Here is a 23,154-nt window from a genome sequence, read left to right as displayed (position 1 = left end):
TTGTTTATAAGTAAAAAACACCACAAGAACATGAAAATGAAATACTTTTTACAAAAACTGTTAAACCCACAACACACAAGAGGAGATACTAACTTGTGAAAAAGTTAAGATTTTAACTTCCTTAGACCCCTCAGATAACTTTCATAAACACAACTGCAACTCTCCTCTTAAAATAAACAGATCTACTTTCACTCACTTAGAGAATATTTACTCATATAGCTAAAATATGTAAACTGCAATAAGTTAAAATTCTGACGTGATAGAAAATTTCTGCTTTCAGCATCGCAATTGAATATGATAAAATACGTCTATTTCCTTTCCAGTTCCCAGAACCTTGTTAATACATGAATCGTAGAAAATTTTGATTATTTATCTTTCTTGACAAACTCTCTTGGCCTAGGGAGAGTTTGCTGACTTCTACAATGCACCTTGTCACTGTGCTCGAAACATCACATTTCATCACATTTAAAAGTCCAATTCAGGAAGTTGGATTTCTTTAAGTGGTTCCCAGTGAGTTTCCTGTAATATTCAGCTCAGATTCGTTGGTGATAATTTGTTAATAAATAGGAGGCAAATCACACACAGATTTTACTTTTCTTTAAATCTGGAGTTATTTGTCTGATGGTTTTTCTTATTAACATAGAAATCCCCTGAAATCATTTGGAACATTGCACATTTGTCGATGGTGATTGTTTCCTGTTACCTCTTCTATCAACTCTGGTGTTCAAATTGTTTTTGCTGAACCAGAATATTCATTATCTTCCGATGACTTTTTTTTTTCCATGATGGAAATGGTTACCACCAGTGTGTCACTCAATATCATATATATGAGATAGAGAATTATTTCCATACACTTGCTTCATCATTTGAAACGTTTCTGTAGCACTTTCGCCCAGCTGAACACAACATTTTATGTTCACTCTTTGTTCCCAATGAGTCTAATTCCAAAACTTTGCGCAGTTATATTTTCTCTCTCTTTTAAAAGTGCATCAATATGAACAGCATTTCAGTAGTTCATTTCCTTATCAAATGTATCTTGTCCAGACGATTGTCTCACACATCTTTCAAGAGTATCTTGATATGTGATTCATACACATATATTAAATTGTAAAGTGGAATTTTTTTTAACTATTGGAATGTTGTTTTGCATAGAGAGAACAAACTACCATATTGGATGCAAACATGTCATATGATAAAGCAGTGATTATTATTTTATTCTTTATGAAATAAATTAAATGGCAAAATTTCTCTTTTTACATTAAAATACTTAAATGTCCAATGTTTTGTTATTTTGTATATGTGCTTGTCATGTGAAATGTAGCTTTACAAACATTTCTTCATTCACTTTGTTTCTTTCTTTCTTTCTTTCTTTTTTTTTTTTCCATAATTAACAGAATTTATTGTATAGGTCTACTAGTTTTCTTGAGATTTAAAATGTTATAGCACCGTTAATTATTGACATTTGGACACATTTTCGCATGAACTTTTCCTTATTCTTCTTCAACTGCTCAAATCACACCAAGAATGAGCTTTATAAATGCCAATAAAACTTCGTAAATCATGCTAATTCTTTTCATAAGTTCCATTTTATTTTAATGCCCGTTTTGAAGTAGCTACATAGTGAATTATTAATTTTAGTAAGTGTTGAAATGGTTTCAGTATAATAATTTCCACAGCTCTTGTAATTTCAATATTAATGTATCTGCAATTACACATTCATATACAGTGCCACACATTTAGTGTGAATTTCCTGTCTTTCTGTTGTAGAATCCATGTGATGATAGCAGGCATCAGAAAATCTGGTCTCACAACAAGACTTGCGAGCAGTTGCCCAGGTTTTTGGTAATCGGACCCCAAAAAACAGGCACCACTGCGCTCTACACATTCCTTTCCATGCATCCAGATATTAGTAGCAACTTCCCCAGTCCCGATACATTTGAAGAAATTCAGTTCTTTAATGGAAAGAATTACTACAGAGGGTTAGATTGGTGAGTTTCTATTGATTTATAATTTAAGACAAGTTTTAGTACCGATTATTTATCATACTAAAATTTGATAAAAGTGCATTGGTAATTGTAAGAAAACTATAAATTATTTTCAATCCTTCAGATATGGTCGTCACATCAGCTAGAACCTCATGAATTCCCGTTTTTGCTGTAGGACACCTTTCAAGCAGAATTCATTGTCCCTGTTGGTAGTCAGGCGAGTATGATGACGTGTAGAACTGAATTTTGAAGTGGGCGAGAAACATCCAGTAAATTTTATGTAGAGCACTTTACTTTAGGAGCAAAGTTCTATTATGTGTTGTGAATCTATGACCTAGAGTTTATTTTCTTTTTTAAGGACACCATTCTAAGAATTTTCATCATATCTTTAAAAAGTCCACACCTGTGGAGTAACGGTCAGCGCATCTGGCCGCGAAACCAGGTGGCCCGGGTTTGAATCCCGGTTGGGGCAAATTACTTGGTTGAGGTTTTTTCCGGGGTTTTTCCTCAACCAAATACGAGCAAATGCTGGGTAACTTTCGGTGCTGGACCCCGGACTCATTTCACAGGCATTATCACCTTAATTTCATTCAGATGCTAAATAACCTAGATGTTGATACAGAGTCGTAAAAGAACCCAATAAAAATAAAAAATAAGTATCCTTAAAAATCCTTTGTCCTTGGTTGGCTTGAACATGAAAGCCTTAGATCTAATGACAAGTACTACTCAACCTGAGAGAACTAACAATTTGATCTAGACTCACGTGTTAATGTTGAGAAATTCTACAACTAAATCCCGTACAAAAGAAATCAAAATGCAACTGCGAGAATATGTCCAAGATAAGCTGAAAATTCCGAAAAGGTAACCAAAGAAAATTATGAGTGCTTACTTAGGATATTAATCGCAGAAATAATTAATAAATGACAATGACGAAGCTAAGATGTAAATGCTGGGTAGGCTGAAAAAATCTGCTTACCTTGTATCTTTTTATAGAGCAGATATTTCTCGGGTTTTCTATCAAATTTTTTTCTGACACAGACCCCACAAGAAGATCATGACCACTCATTTTCACCCCCAAACATAATACAGGTATAACAATATAAATTTGTCTCAGAACACTCTGTTAGCCAAGGATAATTCTCATACCATGACAATAAAATTGAAAATTTATATTTTGTCTTCTTCTATCTGCTATTTTAATAAGTAAATGTGGTGTCGATCTCCTATCTTTGTAAGCACATTTTGTTTCATATGTTCAACTTGAAAACAGTTTCTCTTTTAATTCTACAAGTAATGACCTCAATGTTCTCTCAGTATGAGCGATTTTATACAAAATTAAAATGTAACACACATACACATGCACTTTTGATTAAACTAACACTCAAGAATGCAGCACATTCAGAGAACATCAATATAGTGCAACCCCGGTCCTCCCTCAAGTTTGCGAGTCAAGGTTGTAGCTATGTCTTTAGAGGCTTCTGCCACAAGCTTCGAACTGAACTCTCCATCCTGGAATGACAGTGAACTTAATATATGGAAGGATCGAAGTAAAACCAAGTGTTACAATACATCGTTATTACGAACTTATAGGCTTATTGTTACTAGGTATATCTCAAATTTTTTGGGTAGGCTAAGCCTCAAAAAGCCTCTTAAGAACTTCGCCACTGATAAATGGTACAGAGATAATAAACTGACATATACCAATACGGATGGACTTTTAATATAAAAAAATAAGTGTAGAGTTATATAACACAATTAAAAAAAACATATTATGCTCTGATAAGTTCAACATGAACCGAACTTTTAACAATAAAACATCTACATTCTTATAGACTAAAATCGGCAAACTTTATTGCTGCACAAACCTACCAATTATCCCTGAATATAATGTTCCTCTTGTCACAATGTACTGCATATCAAGTCATTGTAATATAGGCTATCTGGTACAAGACTGCAAATAAAATACATGGCATAAGTATCTTAAAAATCATTATCTCACTAAAGATATTTGAAATATTTAACTGAACTACCTTTTCCTAGCTATGGATACAAGCAGGAAAAATTTCAGCTTCTGGAAGAACATTTCTATAACAAATAATAATAATAATAATAATAATAATAATAATTGTAATAATAATAATAATAATAGTTTGCGTGCTCATGTGCACACATACTAATACATGGAGCAAATGCATGCAGGGGCGGCTCATCCGTAAGAGCTGCGGAGCTGCAGCACTCCCTGCTTTGACAGGAAAATAAAAATAATATTTATTTTAATTTGTAGAAGAGTTGTTACAGCTTTTATTGGTAAATTGCTTTATATTTCATCTGGCCGAGAATATGTACTATTATCTTATGCATTATCTTTTTGCGCGTCGACTGTACTGGAATTGACACTGCATTCAAAGTCGTCCTGGGATCTGCAGGGTGGGACAGATCATAGAGAGTGTGTCTTGCTAGGTCAGGGAGTAGAGGGGTGAAGGGAAGCAGAGGGAAACTGCCGCTGTTTAAAACCCGTATTTCGCTGCAGTGGCTTGCAGAGCCAGGCAACAAGGGAAGATCTTTCCTCCACTCTCACATGCTATTGTAATGCTACGTCAAATGGATTCTCTATTCCCTTGAAACTTAATGACAAAATTTTTATTTTCTCTTCACATACTTATTCTTGTACAATCTTATCGAGTTAATATAACGAAATTAATATTCTCTTTTGTCTTATTATTACATATATATCCAGCCTCCAGCAGAACCTAATATTTGCTTTAACTCAAAATGATTGCACGAGTATAATCCTTTTGATATAGCACGTAAAATACGAAAGAGACTTCTTTTCCAGTTTTAGAAAATTGTTGACCATCAGTATATTATCTGAGTGTTGCTTTGGTGTGACGTCTTAGTACCGTAACTTAACCAGTGCAAATGGGCAAGCATGAGAGTGTGTGAATTACAGAATATTAATTTTATTTTTCTGAACTTTCCCTTGCGGAGAAAATTGATGTAATGAAGTGAAATTAAAGGGTCGTTCGTTACCCAACTTAAATCTTACTCAAGCTTCTTCCAGCCGAAATAGTGCATATATGTAAGGAAGTATAATAATGACATTTACGCTGAGCATTTGTGGTTGCCTCCTCTGCGGTGGTGGTTCTGCATAGACTAGGAGTGGTGTGACAGATTTAGGACATTTGCCCCTAAAAATTAAAAAGCACGAATCTTCGTAATCTCACCTGAAAAATGTTGTTTCATTGGCTATGTTAGGCAAAACTAATATTACTGCGCAATTAAGTGAAACGAACAGAACAAACATTCTCAAATATAATCAAGAAGTGAGAAAAAATCGTGAAATTATTTAAAAAAATATTGATTGTATCAAATTTTGTGACCAATATGAACTTCCCGTTAGGGGACATGATGAAAAAACGATTCGAAGGACTCTGATGTATTTCGTAGGTTGCTACAGTTCGTGAGTAATCTAAACGAGCCTCTCAAAAATCATTTGGAACATGCCACTATTTAAAGGTAATTCTAAGACAATTCAGAATGAACTGGCAGATTGCAAGTTTAATGTCTGCTGATCATAAATTCAGACTGAAATCGATGGTATTAGTTTTTTTTAGCGATTAGAAAATGATGCCACAGACATCTCCCAACTAAGTGAGAAAGTTTCGGTTTTTCGATATGTAGTGCATTTATTTTTGTCCTATACTTATTAGTAATGGTATCAAGAAGTGAAATTTGTATGTACCAAAATCTACTGCAGCTCTCCCAATCCACAAGTTCACGAGTCGCCACTGAACGCATGCATGCACATAGACACACGTAGAGCAATAGTACGAATTAAACACAAAAGCATTAAAACTCTCAAAAAAGTTTTAGAATATCCAGTACAAAATTATCTCGGAAACAAACTATGGAAATGGAGTAACTTCATCGAAATCGTAACATATTCAGAACTTTGAACAATAGTACGAGAGTGAATTTAATAATAGGTTATGTTACTGAAATAGTCAACAAGGGTTAGGTCTTCTATAGTTAATAAGTTTACAGGTATTTATGTTATGTACAGGGGAAATTATTTAGTTAGTTATAAGAAAGGTGGGAGTAAAGTTGAATGAGAAAATTAGTATAAATAGCTATTAGTATAGCTGAGAATAATAGAAGCGAAGCAGGTTAATAAAGTGTGATAAATTAGAAGGAGAGATAAGTGAAAGTGGAAGAACATGAAAGACATAGTTAAGAGCAGGAATTAAGGTCACGATTCATCTGTGTTTTAAGCTGTAAATAGTGTAAGTAAGGGAATGCTGACCCAAATGCAGGAATGTGAAGGTCAGCAGGACCGAATATATTGAAAGGTAGGTGTGTGTATGTGCGTGTGCGTGTGCGTGTGCGCGTTATATATATATATATATATATATATATATATATATATATATATATATATATATATATGTGTGTGTGTATGTATATGTTGTTTTCTAATGCCAGGCGTTTGACAATAAAGTCATTTGACCTCTTGCACTCCAATATTTTTCAAAGATATTATCATGACTAGCCATTGAAGCACAGGTTAAATGGCAAGTTGTAGCCGATTTAAGTGAACACCATATTTTAACGTTTTGGTGGCTACTTCATTCACACACAACCCCCAGAATGTCTGGAGGACCACACCTGCTATTGGTCGACGGGTCCATTGGACCTAGCTGGGAGATCTTGTTGATCACCAGCTTTCCCTCCTTAAGCCACTGGAGGACGATTTTAGTGCCATAGCAGGTCAGCACTAGGAACAGAAAAGTAGAAAGAGGAGGAAGGAAAGGGAAATGAACCCCTAGGCCTCGAATGCTCTAATGCCGTTGGGGTCGAAGAAAGTAAGAGTTCAGTCAGAGGACTGGATAGGAAAGGGTAAAGAGGGAATTAGGTATTGGATAGAGGAAAATTATACCAAATTCAATCATTAACTCATCAAGCTGACCAGTGCTAATGGATGAGTAGCCCCACCCTTTAGTTCAGCTCGTAAAATTATGCTTACTAACAGCTGCACCACGGGAAGGTAAGGATGGGACATTGGGTAGTTGTCCAGGTTGGTTCCTTAAAGCCTTCAATGGGAAGGATTAATGGCTCTCCCCCCTGTATCCGACAGATACCCTTTTGCAGCCATGTATGTATATGTATGTATATGTATATATATCATATCATTACAGTTTACAGTAAAACCTTTCATACCTACCTATTATTGGAGAAAAATTCGTTCTGATACCGGGAATCGAACCCAGGATCTCTCAGCTTTGCTTGGGTTATTGGTACTACACGTTTTTTCTGAAGTCCCGACAAAATTTCTATACTTTCCGTGTTAATTTAATTTGGTTATACATTTGGTTTATACATCTTTTATATTTAGGCCTATGCAATCATATCTTAAACCCCTGGAGATATAAGATGCTATATTTACGTTCTAAATCAATTTTGCTCGAAATTACAGATTTGAAAATGTAAGAACGCGGAAATACAGTATATATGATCATTGTTAAGATGTGACCCACTTTGGAATTTATGGAAATTCGAATTTGTCCATGCCTTCCTCCACCAATCTTGTGTCCTTTAATGACACTGTTACTGCTTTAGAAACATTCTGTAACACATCATGATATAACTGAACAAATTATGGAACAGTTATCACAGTCTGAGGACATGGTTGATTCCTTAGGAGCAAGCCATCCGAAATAACTTGGTTTTTATAAAATAATCACATGTTATAAAATGAAGATCACACTGGAAGAACAAGGTAAGACAATGTAAAATGTTCTGAATTTGGACTTCGAAATGTAATATTTCGGTCAGTTTAGACTCTAAGCAGATTTTCTGCAAATAATCTTACATTCTTGAAGAATATGTGTTATAAATTTGAGTAGGTACTATATTATAGATTCAAAGATGGCTTAACTGCGAAATTCTAAATTTCTTTCGTGAATTGACTTAACTTGTTCTCCCCATATAGTCTTCAAATGCTATTTCAGATGTTATTAAATGTTATTCGGTTGTACGTTTTTACCACATATAGGCCTACATGAAGTTTTTACTGTACCAGTTAATAATATTATGATTGTTAGTTGTCTGTGGCTCAAAAACAGTTCTCTGCTTGTCCTCATAATAGTACATTTTGTTTTAATGCAATATTATTTGATGATGGACTGTTATTCATGGCGTATTTAATTTCGTTCTTTAGACACACTTAAATTTTACAGCATATTGTATATATTTATCATAATTCCAATACCCCAATCCACATGTAGACGTTACACGCAATCATAGAGATTTCCTCAAAACCTCTGTCACTTTTTAGAAGTGTGTCAATTCCCCATACTTTACGAAAGAAATATATTTCAATATGGAGAATTTAAAAATGTATTTTATCTGCATTATAGGCTATAATTCAGTGTTATTTTATAAGAAACACTTATAAATAAGAAAATTAATTAAACTGAGACTTGATTAATTGGTCATATATACGGGATCCTTCATTACACATATTTCATGTGTTTTAGGAAATATTACGATGTTTATTAAAATATTTATTGTAGTTACATGTAAAATGAAACTATAATAGTGACAACTTGATATGCATGACATATGGTGAGATTTTATATTAAACTATAGCTGCTATTCAGAATCAGGATCAGGGAGTATACAATGTAACACGATATAATAGTAATAGAGCATTGGAAACCACGAGAGGAAGTGAAGCACTGCTCAACTTATTAGATTTATCCACCACAAATCTTACGGATTTGTCAGGGATCGAACAATGATCCTTTTGATGAGAAACTGTCCACTGACAGCTGTGACTGGATCACACTGCGAAAGGATGAGGTACCAGTAATTTACTGTTTTACAGCATACTGTGTTTCTTACATTGCAGGTATATGAGCTTCTTCCCAGTTCCTAAGAATGCTACAGCTCGTTACCTATTTGAAAAAAGTGCGACCTATTTCGATGGAGAACTCGTGCCAAAGCGGGCACATGCTCTTCTCTCTCACGCGAAATTGGTGAGTTTAACATTTCTCATTAGATACTGGTAGTTTAAGTCTATGCAGTTATACATACTGGTACTTCATGTTGAAATGTGGACGAGAAGATGAACAAAAATTAAATACGATTCACACATCATGTCAAGAGAATGTCACATGAAAGAACTGTCACTTCACCTCATATTGTGATTTACTATTGTTTGAAAGTGGCAGTTTAATGAGAGTAACTCAATTTTGAGATATGGGAAAAATACGAATAATTTTTTTTTTTCTCTTGAGAGAGCCCATCCATGGCATCCGAACTGATGTATAATTCATTTCTGAATACTCATTTCATTTAAATCTTATTAAATCAAAATACTACTTACATTGTTTAATTTAGGTTATAAATATAGTGCTACATGTAGAAGTGACTGATGTAGATTCATTCATTCAGCGTTCTGCCCAAGGGCAGGTCTTTCACTGCAAATCCAGCATTCTCCAATCTTTCTTATTTTCTACCTTCCTCTTTGTCTCCTCATATGATCCATATATCTTATATCTTAATGTCGTCTATCATCTGATTCAAAGCCTAGTCTTTGAAACAAGAAGGAAGAGCTCTGCTGCTAAACCATAAAGGTTTCGAAGGAATATGTTGTTTCGTGACATACAAATATGTCGCTGCTACGACTTGACTTCATTCTTGGACCTAGATGCTAAATTTCTCCTGTATGAATCACGCATTGACCCGAACGACACTGACAAGGAGAGGTTGTCAGATCGATGTCACAGCTTTGTATGGAGATTTTTTTGGTGAAAATACAGCAAAAATAAAAAGACTCGTGTGTCAGCTTTCTCTCCCATAGGCCTTAGTTCTCCTAAAAACAAATATATTAGGGTAAATGTTTCAATATTCCTATGTATTGAAAATCCAATTTAACATCATTGAAAAACTTGGATCTGATATCTTCTTCTGCCCCAAACTCTTCTCCTGGTTCACCATTCCTTCCAGTACATCCTTCAGTAGGCAGTTTCTTCTCAGCTATTGACCCAACCAATTACTTTTCCTCTTTCTGATCAGTTTCAGCATAATTCTTTCTTCACCCACTTTTTCCAACACAGCTTTATTTCTTATTCTATCTGTCCACTTCACATGTTCCATTCTTCTCCATATCCACATTTCAAATGCTTCTATTTGCTTCTCTTCACTTCTTCACTTCGTTGAATCTCTCTGTGTAAAATGCACATGTGTAAACACATCATACACGATTATTGCTGAGCTATTCCTAGATTGTACTGTATTGTATTTATTAACATCCCATGGTATTCGTACATTGCTTCACAGCTGTAATATGGAATAAGTCAAACGAAAAAAAAAAATCTTAATGGTACTGTACTAAAGTCCTAATTTATAGTCACAGTCTAGTTGAAAAATATACAGAAGAGATTTACAATGTAGTCTACATGTACCGGGATGAACCGATGGTGGGCTTATGTGAGGGCGGCAATGAACCTTTGGATTCCTTAAAAGCCATTTGTAAGTAAGTAAGTAAGTCTACATGTACAACACAAAGTTTCAGTATTAATTTCATGAAGCATTGTTGAATGTCATGAATTCACCTACAGAATAGAAGGCGTGAGAAATTAGGTACTTCTTTAATTTGGCCCTAAATAATCTCATGTTTTGAGATTTCACTTTTTATATTCAAGTTCAGATGAAACTTTGTCTGTGAACAGCGACCAATTTACGTGTCAAAGGGTGTACAATTTAATTACGTAACATTTTGGGTGGAAAAGACAAGGTGCATAAAGAAATATTAGAAAGAAAAATTATCTTACTATTTTTTGTGTTAGTGAGAGGTTTTTGCCGAAAATACTCACAACAATTAGAAACTATGTAGATTAAATTCTATGATTTCGTTTTATGTTCATAAAGGTTACAATTCTCATATCACCTGCACGACGGGCATACAGCTGGTACCAACACACGAGAGCGCATGGTGACCAGGTAGCACTCAACTATTCATTTCATCAAGTAATAACAGCCAGTGATACAGCACCAAAGCCTCTGCGCGAATTGAGGAACAGGTAACACTATTCTTAATATATATATTTTTTTTTTTGTATGTGAGGAATTTAAACTTGTTTTGTTGAAATGTATGTTTATTTTTATACAAAGATTTGCATGCAATTGTTTGTTAAAGTAAGGCACTCAATTTCTGCAGACTTACCAGTTCTACAGATCTGCCTTTGTCATTATACATCAACTGACTGTAATAAAAAAATAGGTCAAAAATTAATTAACTTGTTTAACAAAAAAAAGAACCATGAAGAAACAAATTGCTCAGTATTTTTGTATGTCCTATTTTAAAACACAAAAACCTAATATGAATTTTATCATTCTGCATGAAGTGGGCGGTATGTTTGTGAAGGCTTACAGCTAACAAAGTTTGTTGGTTGGCATCTAATGTTGAGCAATTGATAATATCACTTGATGTCTTGCATACAATATTTATCAGGAAGACTGGAAAATTCAGTAATAATTGGATAGTAAAAAAGATGATCTTGGCCATACCTTCATTAAGAGTACAGAATGATGATATAGGAGATTCTGCAGTACAATTGTGTATGTTTATTGAGTACCGGTAAGTAATTTGAATGTTGCCAACACAGATTTCGTGGAAGTTCAGTTATTACATGTACTATACAGGATCTCCCAATTTTTCCCCATTTGCTTTTTGAAATTTTGACATTGACAATAACAACAAAAAGATGGTGTGGGAGGGGAAAGGATAGTTGGAGGGAAGAAAATCTGAAAGACACGAGCTATTCTCGCGTACTTCCAAAGGATTTCTGGAATGATTGAATAACTCTACAACCTCCAAGCCTGTGGGTCACCAGTATTTGTCCGATTCCGGGACGTGCTGAAAGATACTTGAAAAATTTTGGAAAAAAACGAAGGTCAAAAGCAGGACTTAACTTAATAAAACATATAAAAGAAGGAGAAACAAATACGACTAGTTCATTGGAAATGTCTTCCTCGGCCATTGGTCTGTGGCAAACCTTGGCTGTCAGTCATCTCTTTACAACTTTTTGCAGTTAATGAACTGCAACTGTAATTATATGTGTTACCCATTTAACCTAGTTCCATGGAAACAAACTATGCATTTATACTTATCTTATTTCTGTTATTGAATAAATGAACATTGATGCACTTCCTGTTGTACACAGATGCTTGAATCCTGGCAAGTATTCTCAGCACTTGGAGCGTTGGTTGTCCTATTATCCGCCCCAGCAGTTGCACATCATTGATGGTGACCAGTTGCGTTCCAATCCTGTTGAGACTATGAACGAGCTGCAACGTTTCCTTAAGATACAGCCACCATTTGATTACTCCAAACACCTCAGGTAACAGTTCAGTTGTTGGTTACAAAAATGTTTTAAGTGATTAATGATAACTGGACGGTTTTACTTCAGAAACCAGATGAAAAGCAAAGAGATAAGAAAAACTTGTAGGAAACAATTAAGCAGTAGAAAATAATCATTATAATCACATATTAGAAATGTCAGAAGAGCGATTAACAGAGACAATTTTTAATTATTAGATCTACTTGTAAACAAATCCACTCTGTCTTCCAGTTTAAAAAGTCAGATGAAATGTGAATGTGAATGGCATGTATATTAACCAAGCAAAGGAGGCCAGTCATTTTACTTTCTTGTTATAAAAAGTGTGAAGAGTAAGTATTTTGGTGTTACAAAAAAACTATTTCGAGATTTTCACAAAAGCACATATTTTCTGCATCCAGGACACCAAAAAAGTCAATTAAGTACACTACACCATCTGTGTCCAGAAATTTCTCCTAAACAATGGACATATTTTGTCCAGATTCAGTACCTACATCAGCCTGGGTAGCGTAGACTGTATAGCAGTACCTAGATCATAATATATGTAACAGATAGTTTGGCCGTATAGGCTTTGACGTTAACAACTTTTGTCAGATTTACTACACTGCCATCTAGTTGTTACATAAGGAGTCACGTCATAATTCCCATTTGAATTGCATTAACTTCTGTACTGTCATCTCGTATTCGTTTACGGCGGACAGGTGGCAATCCTGGCGGTTGTTGTCTTCAAAGTGCTGCCGATTTTAACATAGCGATGAGTTATCTGTTACATATATGATCTAGGGCGGTAGCCTTCGAGGTTGTGGGTTCAATTCTGGCCCAGGTCGATGGCATTTAAGTGTGCTTAAATGCGACAGGCTCATGGCAGTAGATTTAACTCCATTAAGAAAGAAGTGTGCTTCATCTGGCCAGAAAACTTTGTCCAGCCAATGATTATTTATTAAGTTGAATCTCTTTTAGCACAAATTTAATAACGCAAAATCGTATTCTTTCTGCCTGCCGGTTTTAGTTTATATGGATACAGATTAAGATGTTTTCTTAGAATTTTATTTTGGTACAATAATTTATTTGAAAATGTTTGGGCACGTGATTAACACTGCTAATTCCATAATAAGTATTCCTACTTGTTACATTACTTGTCGAAACGCCTAAGCAGCAGTGATAGCATTGATACCTTTTACTTTTGGTCTTCCAGAGTTCTTATCAGCAACAGAACCAGTTTCCTCAAACTTTCTTATTAAATCTCCGTAATTACGAATGGAATATGGGGCTTCTTTTAAATTGTTAAATGTTCTATTTAAATTTTCTCAGATCTTGAGAAAGACTATCACTTTCATAATAGCATTGGATCAGCTGTATCCTAACTAAATAAATACCTATTTAGTGATGGAACCATGGCTTGAAACTTGAAATTTCTTATAGCTGTACTAATAAAATCATTAATGTTTAAATGACAAAATGTAACTTTGAAGATGCAAGGAGTAACGATGAGAAACTTCGTTGTTTGCCCATCACAATGTTTTTTTTCTACTTCAAATAATGCAATATTCATAATGCTTTAAAGTTTGATGTGACATCTTTTGAATGATCTCATATACCTTTATCTGATTTTGAGAATCGTAATAATACTAAATATGACCTTTGTATTCTAATGCACCATTGTATTTACAGGTATGACCCTAAGAAGGGTTTCTTCTGTCAAGTGATAAATGGGGACCATACAAAATGTTTAGGCCGGAGTAAGGGTCGCCAATATCCACCTATGGAAGATAAATCTTACAAATTATTACAGGTAAATTTCATGTTAATTTTCTAATAGTGAAGGTTTTATGTTAAAAGTTTGTGTTGGAATTTTCAGTATGGAGACTGTATCTTAGCAAAGAGTATTTGAAAATCCACAGACCAATCACGTCTTTTCAAATATTTTACTAGTTACAGCACGTTGTTGCCTTTGTAAATACACCTCTTGTTTTTGCTTAGTGCTAGGTCGGTCTTTCTGCTGAATATTGATGTGTTGTTTGTTGAATCACGAGTGGTATTGGAATCTGAGTTAGCACCATTCAAATTCGCGAAGTTTGATTGGACAGATTTATTTGTAACTCAAGTTGCCTCGCACTGGTACTGTAACATTTCTACTAGATGTGGCAACACAAGACTAGCCAGGTTACGTGGGTAGTCTATATTAATTAGATACCAACATTTTGAAACTGCAGTTTGGTTTGCGTTGATTGATGATCTTTTTCTACATTTTTACTGCCTTTGATTTGCACTATCATGTTTCCAATGCAGTGCAATTGAATTGTTATTATTCATTAAAATTATTCACTATATGCATAGCTCTGTTCATATAAATGTCATAGCTATCTGGATATATGAGGAAATCATAACTGGTTAAGAATTAAAGAAAATATATATATATATGTGTGTTGTTCCAATGTCTAAACATTTGGCGATAAAACCATAAGTTTTCTTGCACTCCAATATTTTTTAAGGATGGCATCATGTATGCAAAGGACTGTGCATCTGTTGAAATGGTCTAGTCGTTACGCCATTTGAATTGTACAGAATACAATTTGATGTGTTGTTGATTCCTATCCTGTGAAGGTTAGTACTCGTTTTTCATTTATTATATTCCTTAACCTCACATCAGTATTGTAGCTTTAAGATACGGAACAAGTGAAAAATTATAATACATGGTATGCAGATTAATTTAATTCATAAGCACAGTGAGGGAAGTGAGATGGTACGTGCCGGTATGGAATACCGCCACTGCTTTCTATAGCCAGAAAACATACCATTAGTGAAAAATGACATACCATCACTAAAAAATTGTGATCCGTAAAAAAATTGTTCATACATTCTTTCACAGCCTTCTGGAACTGTATTTAACGCATATTTAGACACATGCATTTGATAAGTCAACCCTTGGAACACTTAACAACGGTAGCATTTCAAATATAGAAGGCTGTGATCTGTATCTTGTGGTCAGGATTGCCAGATTTTAGATCTACCAAGGAAAGACATCCATTTTCCATCACATAGGCCGACAGTACTTACGTTTTGTCTTAAAGGAAGAGTGATATGATTATGGGCAGAGGTGACATTTTCATGACTATACAAAAAATATATATCCCTTTATATGCAGTTGAAGAAACTAATAGACTGTGAATTTAAAAATTGCAATTTTAATAAAAGAACATACCGGTATTGTAGTTACAGATTTCCAAGTACAAAACAATATTTATCTGGGTGTAATTTAGGCCTACATCACGTTTCTCTGGCGTCTTTCTGAAGGACTTGTGGCAAAAATATGTTAGGCCAAATTATTAACTCAATGACTTAATAGTAGTTCTGTCACATAGATTTCCTCAGCTGTCTATTATTAATTGTAAAGATGGCATTACATGTGACAAAATGTTTAGACTAAATTTCAATGTTTATTAATTGATTACAATCACAAATTTATTGATACCTAAATTCATATTAGTGACTTAGCATACTATTACTGCTCCAAACCCATCAGTTAACATACAATATACATTTTCAGAGCTTATATACATATTTATCACTGAAATTTAGGATTTTCAACAAGATTTTTCCATTCCCTGTGTAATGTATTTCTGATTAACGTCTCTTTTTAAATATTTATAAATATAATCTTCACCACTGAATTCGCTGTCACAAACCTTACATTTGCCAAAATATATGTTTTTTTTTTTTTCCAATGTACAAACCTACATTGTTAAGAAACTTATTTTAAATTTAATATAATTATTTAGCCCTAAAAGAAAATAGTTACTAGGTAACGATAAAATTATACAAGTGATGTTAATTTTCTAAAGGAGGGACTTTTTGCGTCCCGCCTCGAATCGAAGCGGGACTCGAGATTTTTTAAACGAAAATCCGGACATGTCCCGCCAAATCGGGACATCTGGCAACCCTGCTTGTGGCGGCCATTGTTGCCAATTTAGTGACTATGTCATCAGATCTTATTCTTTTAAAATATTTGTCAATGACAAATATCGTTATTTATCTAATATTTAAATAGGGTTACATACAATACTATTTTAAGTATTCGCACTTTGAAGCTTTAACATTATTTTAAATGATGTCTCAATGGACATTGCAATATAATCTAGTAAATAACTGAAGTAACTTGAAATTATTTTATTAAGAAATGTAATGTGTTGCGTAAGCTTCAAAGACTCACGTTACTGACTAAATGAAACAATTTATTGTATATATCATGGTATGTGTATGTTATAGAGGGAGGTGGGTAAGCTTACGCCTTTTTAAATCAAGGTATGCCAAGGGAAAATCTTGGGGTAGCATACTGTCTCTGGTTTTTTTCCACTTCCCTCATTGCATAAGCATAAACAATAAATTCATTAGTTGAGTAGAAGATAAGAATGTGCGGAAATTTTGTTAATTCTGTTCTAAACTTCTTCTTTTGACCCTTCAAAGCTTTAGGATAATTAGTCATTGCATTGACAGCTGTAGTACCAGTACCGGTAGGTAGTAGGTATATGAATTGTGAAAACCTTTCATATAACAGTCTGATTTGTGTCTTGTATTATTAAAATTATGAATATTCTGATTAGTACTAAATGTATCTTGATTTTTTTACATAAAACATGGTCAAGGATAGAATGTAGGCCCTACTCACAAGGCAAGGTAAAGATGTCTCGACCTTGGAAAAAATTTTACATGATGTGTTTTTATGCCTGTCATTTATTTTTAAAACTTTCTTTTGTGAAATAAAATATATTTAGCTTCAGATGAGTTTGCCTAGATTATTAAAGCATATTTCATTACAGCTGAAAGTACGAAAATTATGCTATTTTAAGGGTGTTCATATCACCAATGAGGATCAGGATCTTATTCAAGACATTCAGAGCTCAATTTATGTTTCTGATCAGAAATTCTGTCAAAATTAATGGAATTCAAATTCTCAAGTATCAAATATTGTAGATTTTCTCCCCCCCCCCTAATGGTAGAACCCCTAATTTATCATTATTCATTTTAACTCCAGGACAAAGCAGAATTCTTTTGCCATGACTTTAGATGGATTCTGGGACCAGTTCAGTCTCTTATTAAAATTGAGTATCAAATCATTCCCGAGGATAAAAGGCTGCCAAAGGGTGTTGTCAAGATCAAGAAAGCATGGGAGCCCTTCCTTCCAGATTCCTGTGTTCTTCAGTGATGTGTACACGAACAACTTTATATTTTACTTGTTTCCTGACATGCTCTTATTTTCCCCATTTCAGGACTCCTTCTAAACTGCTTTTAGAATTAATGGCATTCACATATTGACTTGCATGTATGTAAAATATTTCAGTTAGGAACAAAATTTAAAGCTGACAGTGTGTCCCTAGTTGTTGAGAAAATTTATAATGTGATAATGAGCATATTTATCATGTTGAGTGTGAACTGAAGGTATACATAGGTTTTCTTTTACAGCGATATTATTTGTCCCACAATACGGCACTTGTGAAGTTGCTCAAGCGATTGGGATATCGAACGGTTCCACAGTGGCTGAAGGATGATCTCAGTGACACGGTAACAGCCTGACATCATGACAGCAATGTAGCAAGATAATTGAATGAGCGAGTTGTTGTCAGCTCGCTGACAGGTATGCATTCTCACTTTACGTTTTATAGATTCAGTTTGTGTTGAAGTACTGCTGGTTTTAACTTGTTACTTGAAAATTTAGAAAGAGAGATATATATTCTTGGGTCCTGTGAAATACTCTGTTTCCAATGACTGAGTGGAATATTAAGGAGCTCGTTTCTGATTCACTACATGAAGAAATGTGTGGAAGGACAGAAATTTCCAGTAAACTTTCATCACTATCATAATCACCACATCTTCTTCATTGTCATCTTCATCTGTTTTATTATCCGAGTTGGAAACATTTAAATTAACATTGAGTCTGTCCAGAATTTCACCCACAATTCCACCTTTTCTCCAATAAAATTGTTCTAATTCTGCAACGTGTTCACGTGCTTTAAGCTCAATTATGAGGTGTGACAGACCCTGCAGCTTCTCGAAAGAGAGATTTCAGATCATTAATTTCAAAGTATTATTTATTTTCTGACATAGTTTTTACTTAATTCCAGATTAAATCAGTCGCATTGATATACATATATTCATATATGAGGTCTTGCCATCCACATTGAATAATCAAGACTACTATTTTATGTTAGTAGTCAACATGTAGATACCTATTAATTTGGAAACGCTGAGCTGAGAGGTCCCAGGTTCGATTCCCGGTGCCAGAACGAATTTTTCCCAAATTAATAGGTATCAGTCACATTAAGTTTATAATGACAGGGAAGTAGGCGATCCAAAGTGTGGCGAAGTAAATTTGCTATGGTATGATTTCTATAGGTTTCATATTTTTATTTTCTTTCCTCAACCAAAGAATGAATGGTAATTTTTGTTAGTGTACTGGTTCAATTCTATTTCGTGTTCTCAAAAATAAATTTTACATCACAATTTTTAGTTAGATGAATCTATTGCCATCCGTGTCTCCAGGAAAATGTATACTGAGGGTGAAGTAGGTGTCTAATGTATTTTTAATGAATGAATCAGTGCATTAACTATTACTTTTGTGGATTATGGTGGAATATTTGGTAGGAGCTATTTCTGAAACCATTCCTGAAATCTGTTGTCATCCATTCTTTTGTGAAAATGTTTTTGTTATATGACTTTAAAAAATCAGCATTCCCTTTTAAAGGAACTTATCATGATTTGACATGAATAATTATTATAGAGTGTTTCCCTTTTTCTAGTGAAACCTGGAGTGACTATTAAATATGTTGTTGTTGTTGTTTTCTAATGCCAGGCGTTTGACAATAAAGTCATTTGACCTCTTGCACTCCAATATTTTTCAAAGACATTATCATGACCAGCCACTGAAGCACAGATTTTGAGGTGTTCCGAATCCATTTCTTGGTTTGAGTTGCACAGTGGACAGTTAGGGGACTGATATATTCCAATTCTATGCAGGTGTTTGGCCAAACAATCATGGCCTGTTGCCAATCTAAATGCAGCTACAGACGATTTTCGTGGTAAATCGGGAATTAACTGTGGATTTTGATGCAGAGAATTCCATTTTTTCCCTTGGGATTGTATTATCAAATTTTGTTTGTTGAAGTCTAAGTATGTAGATTTAATAAATCTTTTCATAGAGTAATACGTAGATTTAGTAACAGGTCTGTAAGTAGCAGTGCTGCCCTTCTTTGCTAAAGCATCCGCATTCTCGTTTCCCAGGATTCCACAATGGGATGGTATCCATTGGAATACAATTCTTTTATTGAGTGATATTAATTGAGAGAGCATTTTAGTTATTTCTGCTGTTTGAGATGAAGGTGTGTGTTTAGAGACTATTGATAGAATAGATGCTTTGGAGTCTGACAATATAACTGCATTCCTAAATTTATTGATGTGGCATAGAAGATTCCTGAGACTTTCCCTTATTGCAATGATTTCACCATCAAAACTTGTTGTTCCATATCCAAGAGATCTATAAAGTGAGAAGTTGTTCCATATCCAAGAGATCTATAAAGTGAGAAGAGACAGCACATAACACCTGCACTGGCATCTTGTTCTCTGGAGATCAAGGATCCGTCGGTGTATAAATGAAGCCAGTTTTGTGGAGGGTACCTAATATTAATTGTCTCTAAAGACAATTGTTTCAGTATTTCAGTGACTATTAAATATAATAGTTTGTATTTTCAGATTACACATTTTTGCTTCTGTGTGATTTACATTGACACTTTTTTTATATTTTTTTTATCAAAGTACATTATAGGGCAGCCAGATTTCCTTAAATCCACAATCACTCTTATATACGGTATGCGGCAAAACAAATGACACTGAAATTATTGCTCATCTGTTGCCCACGTTTCCCTAGCAACAAAGTATTTATTATTGTATATAATAGTTTGACAGTCTAGTATATACAGTCATGAAGCTCAATATATAGGGAATATGCATCCATAGATAGTTGCTAACCATTAGGATTGCTATTATCGCCTCATCACAGACAATGCGAAATAGTACCAGCATAGTCTATTATTCCTAGTACCACAGTCTAGTATATACAGTCACGAAGCTTGAGTTGTTGAGGGTACTAGGAACAATAGATTGTGCCGGTACTATTTTGCATTGTCTGTGATGAGGCAATAGTAGCGATCCTAGTGGCTAGCAACTGTCTATGGATGCATATTCCCTACGTATTGAGCTTCGTGACTGTATATATTAGACTGTGCTAGTACCCTCAACAACTCAAGCTTCGTGACTGTATATACTAGTAGACTGTGATATATTGTGAATTCAGTGTTTTGTCGATTTCTGCAATTATGGTTCTCACAATACAACACAAGGTGTTTATCATGGAATATTATTTTCGGTCATATGGAGTGGGACAACAGAATGGGCTGAGCTTGCGCCACGTTAGAGAGCAGTACCAGGAGCAACTTAACAATGCGGCTCCAAATAACAGAACAATGTTAGCTGTCGTTCAGAAGTTCCGTTGTACGTGATCAGTCTTATGTCACCTTGCATGTTATAATGACTTATCTTGATTTTCAAGGTATGTTTGTAATGTCAGTACTCCGTATTACTGGAAATAATGCTTGACAATAAACACCTCCTCTGTTGTGGAACCATAATTGCAGAAATCAACACAACACTGAATTCTCAATAATATGTCAGACTACTATATAAATAAATAAATAATTCGTTGCTAGGGAAATATGGACAGCAAATGAGCGATAATTTCAGTGTCACTTGTTTTGCCACATACTGTATTTAAATCTGCTATTTACAGAGTCTGGTTTCTGCGTGATAAAATGTAGCCATGATTATTTTTAATATAATTGAATTTCATTTTACATATGCTTAGTATTTGTTGCAATGGTCATATCACTCCATAAAACAAGTATGCTATATGTAAAGCAGCTGAAATGTAAAAAATTCAAGGAACAAGTGGATTTACGCATTCTGTGTAATCTCTGCAAGGAAGAAATCAATAAATAAATGACTGTTCAAGTCCCTGTAATTTGCTGTGTAACTTTATTTACAGACGTCGTAGGTTTTCAGTTTCACGTTCTTTTTCAAAATATTTGTGAAAATTGTTTATTATTTTGCGTCCACAATGATTTTGACATTTATATCCTGCCATCAAAATGATGAAAGTGACTGAATGAATAGCTTTATACCAGCAAATAAAAGCATTGAATATCACCATATAAAAGTAGTAACAACAAAATAATAATTAAACTCAAAATAAACCACTGAAAAGCGTGGCATTCTCGCTTCCCCTATACACACCTAGCAACAAGGACACTAAAGCACTACAAGAGATCCTCAACAGCCCACAACTGACAAGCAAACTTTGTGATGGGAGCAGATAAAAAAAAAAATTTTTTTCTTCCATCATGTTAATAATTTCAAAAGAAGTGCTTATACAAATTTTGGCCACTCGACCGCAATTACGAGGCCGTCCAGAAAGTGATTTTCCCTGGGGTCATTTACAGAAAAATAGCACAATTACATGGAAAGATTTATTGAAACAGATACAGCAATTGTTACGCTGTTTGTCAACATATCCCCACTGGAATTGAGACATTTGTCATACCATGGGATCAATTTTTGTATCTTGTGTCGTAGAAGTCAGCCACCTGGGATCGGAACCAGCGTTTGACAGCTGTCTGCACCTCTCTGTCAGTCCCATGATATGACAAATGTCTCAGTTCCTGTGGGGAATATTTGAAAAATAGCTCAACAAATACTGTGTCTGTTCCAATAAATTTTTGAAATGAAATTGTTTTCTTTCTTTCTTTCTTTCTTTCTTTCTTTCTTTCTTTCTTTCTTTCTGACGAACTTATTTTTTTATGGCCCTCGTAATTATGGCCGAGTGGCCAAAATTTGTATAACCACTTCTTTTGACATTATTAACATGGTGAAAGAAAAAAATTTAACTTTTTTTATCTGCCTCCATCAGAATGTTTGCTTGTGAGTAGTTAAAGTATTTAAAGCCATTGTTTAGAATTAGCTGCGTGTGAGCTGGCGTGGTGTTGGAGTGAGTTTCAGTGGTCAAAGAAAAGGCCAAGTGACAAGTAAAACCAGCAGTAGTATAGTGGTATAATAAAATCCTCTTACGTTGAATAACCACAGTTTCTTTGTACTGTATCTATTTCAAAATAAAATTTGTACAGTATAACTTTAGGCTTACATGTATAATAATCGTCCTATACTGTTTATTGTTTATCTGAAATGCTTTTCTTTTTTCTTATTAGTTTCAGCTTAGTAGTGGCCCTCAAAACCAATTACAAGTTAACATTTTAGATAGTCACAATTAGCTAGGGCTCAGAGAGCACTTATCCTGGACATTGTTTTCTTATGGTGCAAAATCAGATAGTGGGATGAATTTAATGAGAACTACATAGCTCTTATGAAGTCCAAATGTTCTTTCACCTTGGTGGCGGGAACTGTGTTTGCTAGAATTATGATTCGAGTTCCAATGACTGTTAGAGATAGCAGCCAAGTCATGGCCTAGTTCTGTGACTGAAGATAATAGTGCTTTGTGGACTAGTAGACTAGTATTTAACAATAGACTTTCTTCCTTTCTGTATTCTAGAACAGTGATACTGAAATTTTTTATTAACATACTTTCAGATACAGTTTATCTTCAGCTTTGTACTTCCCGAAGTTGTTGGTACATAATTCACAAGTTCTCCCATAAAGATAGATAGACA

The 23,154-nt window shown here is 34.5% G+C and overlaps 1 protein-coding gene across 6 annotated transcripts in view; it reads left to right on the top strand.

Moving 5' to 3' along the window:
• sfl (N-deacetylase and N-sulfotransferase sfl) overlaps positions 1-23,154 on the top strand; it is a 953,010-nt gene that overhangs the window by 888,864 nt on the left and 40,992 nt on the right. For all 6 annotated transcript variants that reach the window (XM_069818157.1, XM_069818158.1, XM_069818159.1 and 3 more), the window contains 6 exons: positions 1,768-1,988; positions 8,896-9,022; positions 10,920-11,071; positions 12,215-12,391; positions 14,060-14,180; positions 17,849-18,020. In XM_069818157.1, coding sequence (XP_069674258.1) covers positions 1,768-1,988; positions 8,896-9,022; positions 10,920-11,071; positions 12,215-12,391; positions 14,060-14,180; positions 17,849-17,959 — 909 coding nt within the window. In that variant the 3' untranslated portion in view covers positions 17,960-18,020. The remainder of the gene's footprint in view (positions 1-1,767; positions 1,989-8,895; positions 9,023-10,919; positions 11,072-12,214; positions 12,392-14,059; positions 14,181-17,848; positions 18,021-23,154) is intronic.

Source organism: Periplaneta americana, chromosome 2, assembly GCF_040183065.1.
Source record: "Periplaneta americana isolate PAMFEO1 chromosome 2, P.americana_PAMFEO1_priV1, whole genome shotgun sequence".
Classification (NCBI taxonomy): Eukaryota; Metazoa; Arthropoda; class Insecta; order Blattodea; family Blattidae; genus Periplaneta; species Periplaneta americana.
The sequence above is the reverse complement of the archived record's forward strand: the minus strand, read 5'-3'. Positions and strand labels throughout refer to the sequence as shown.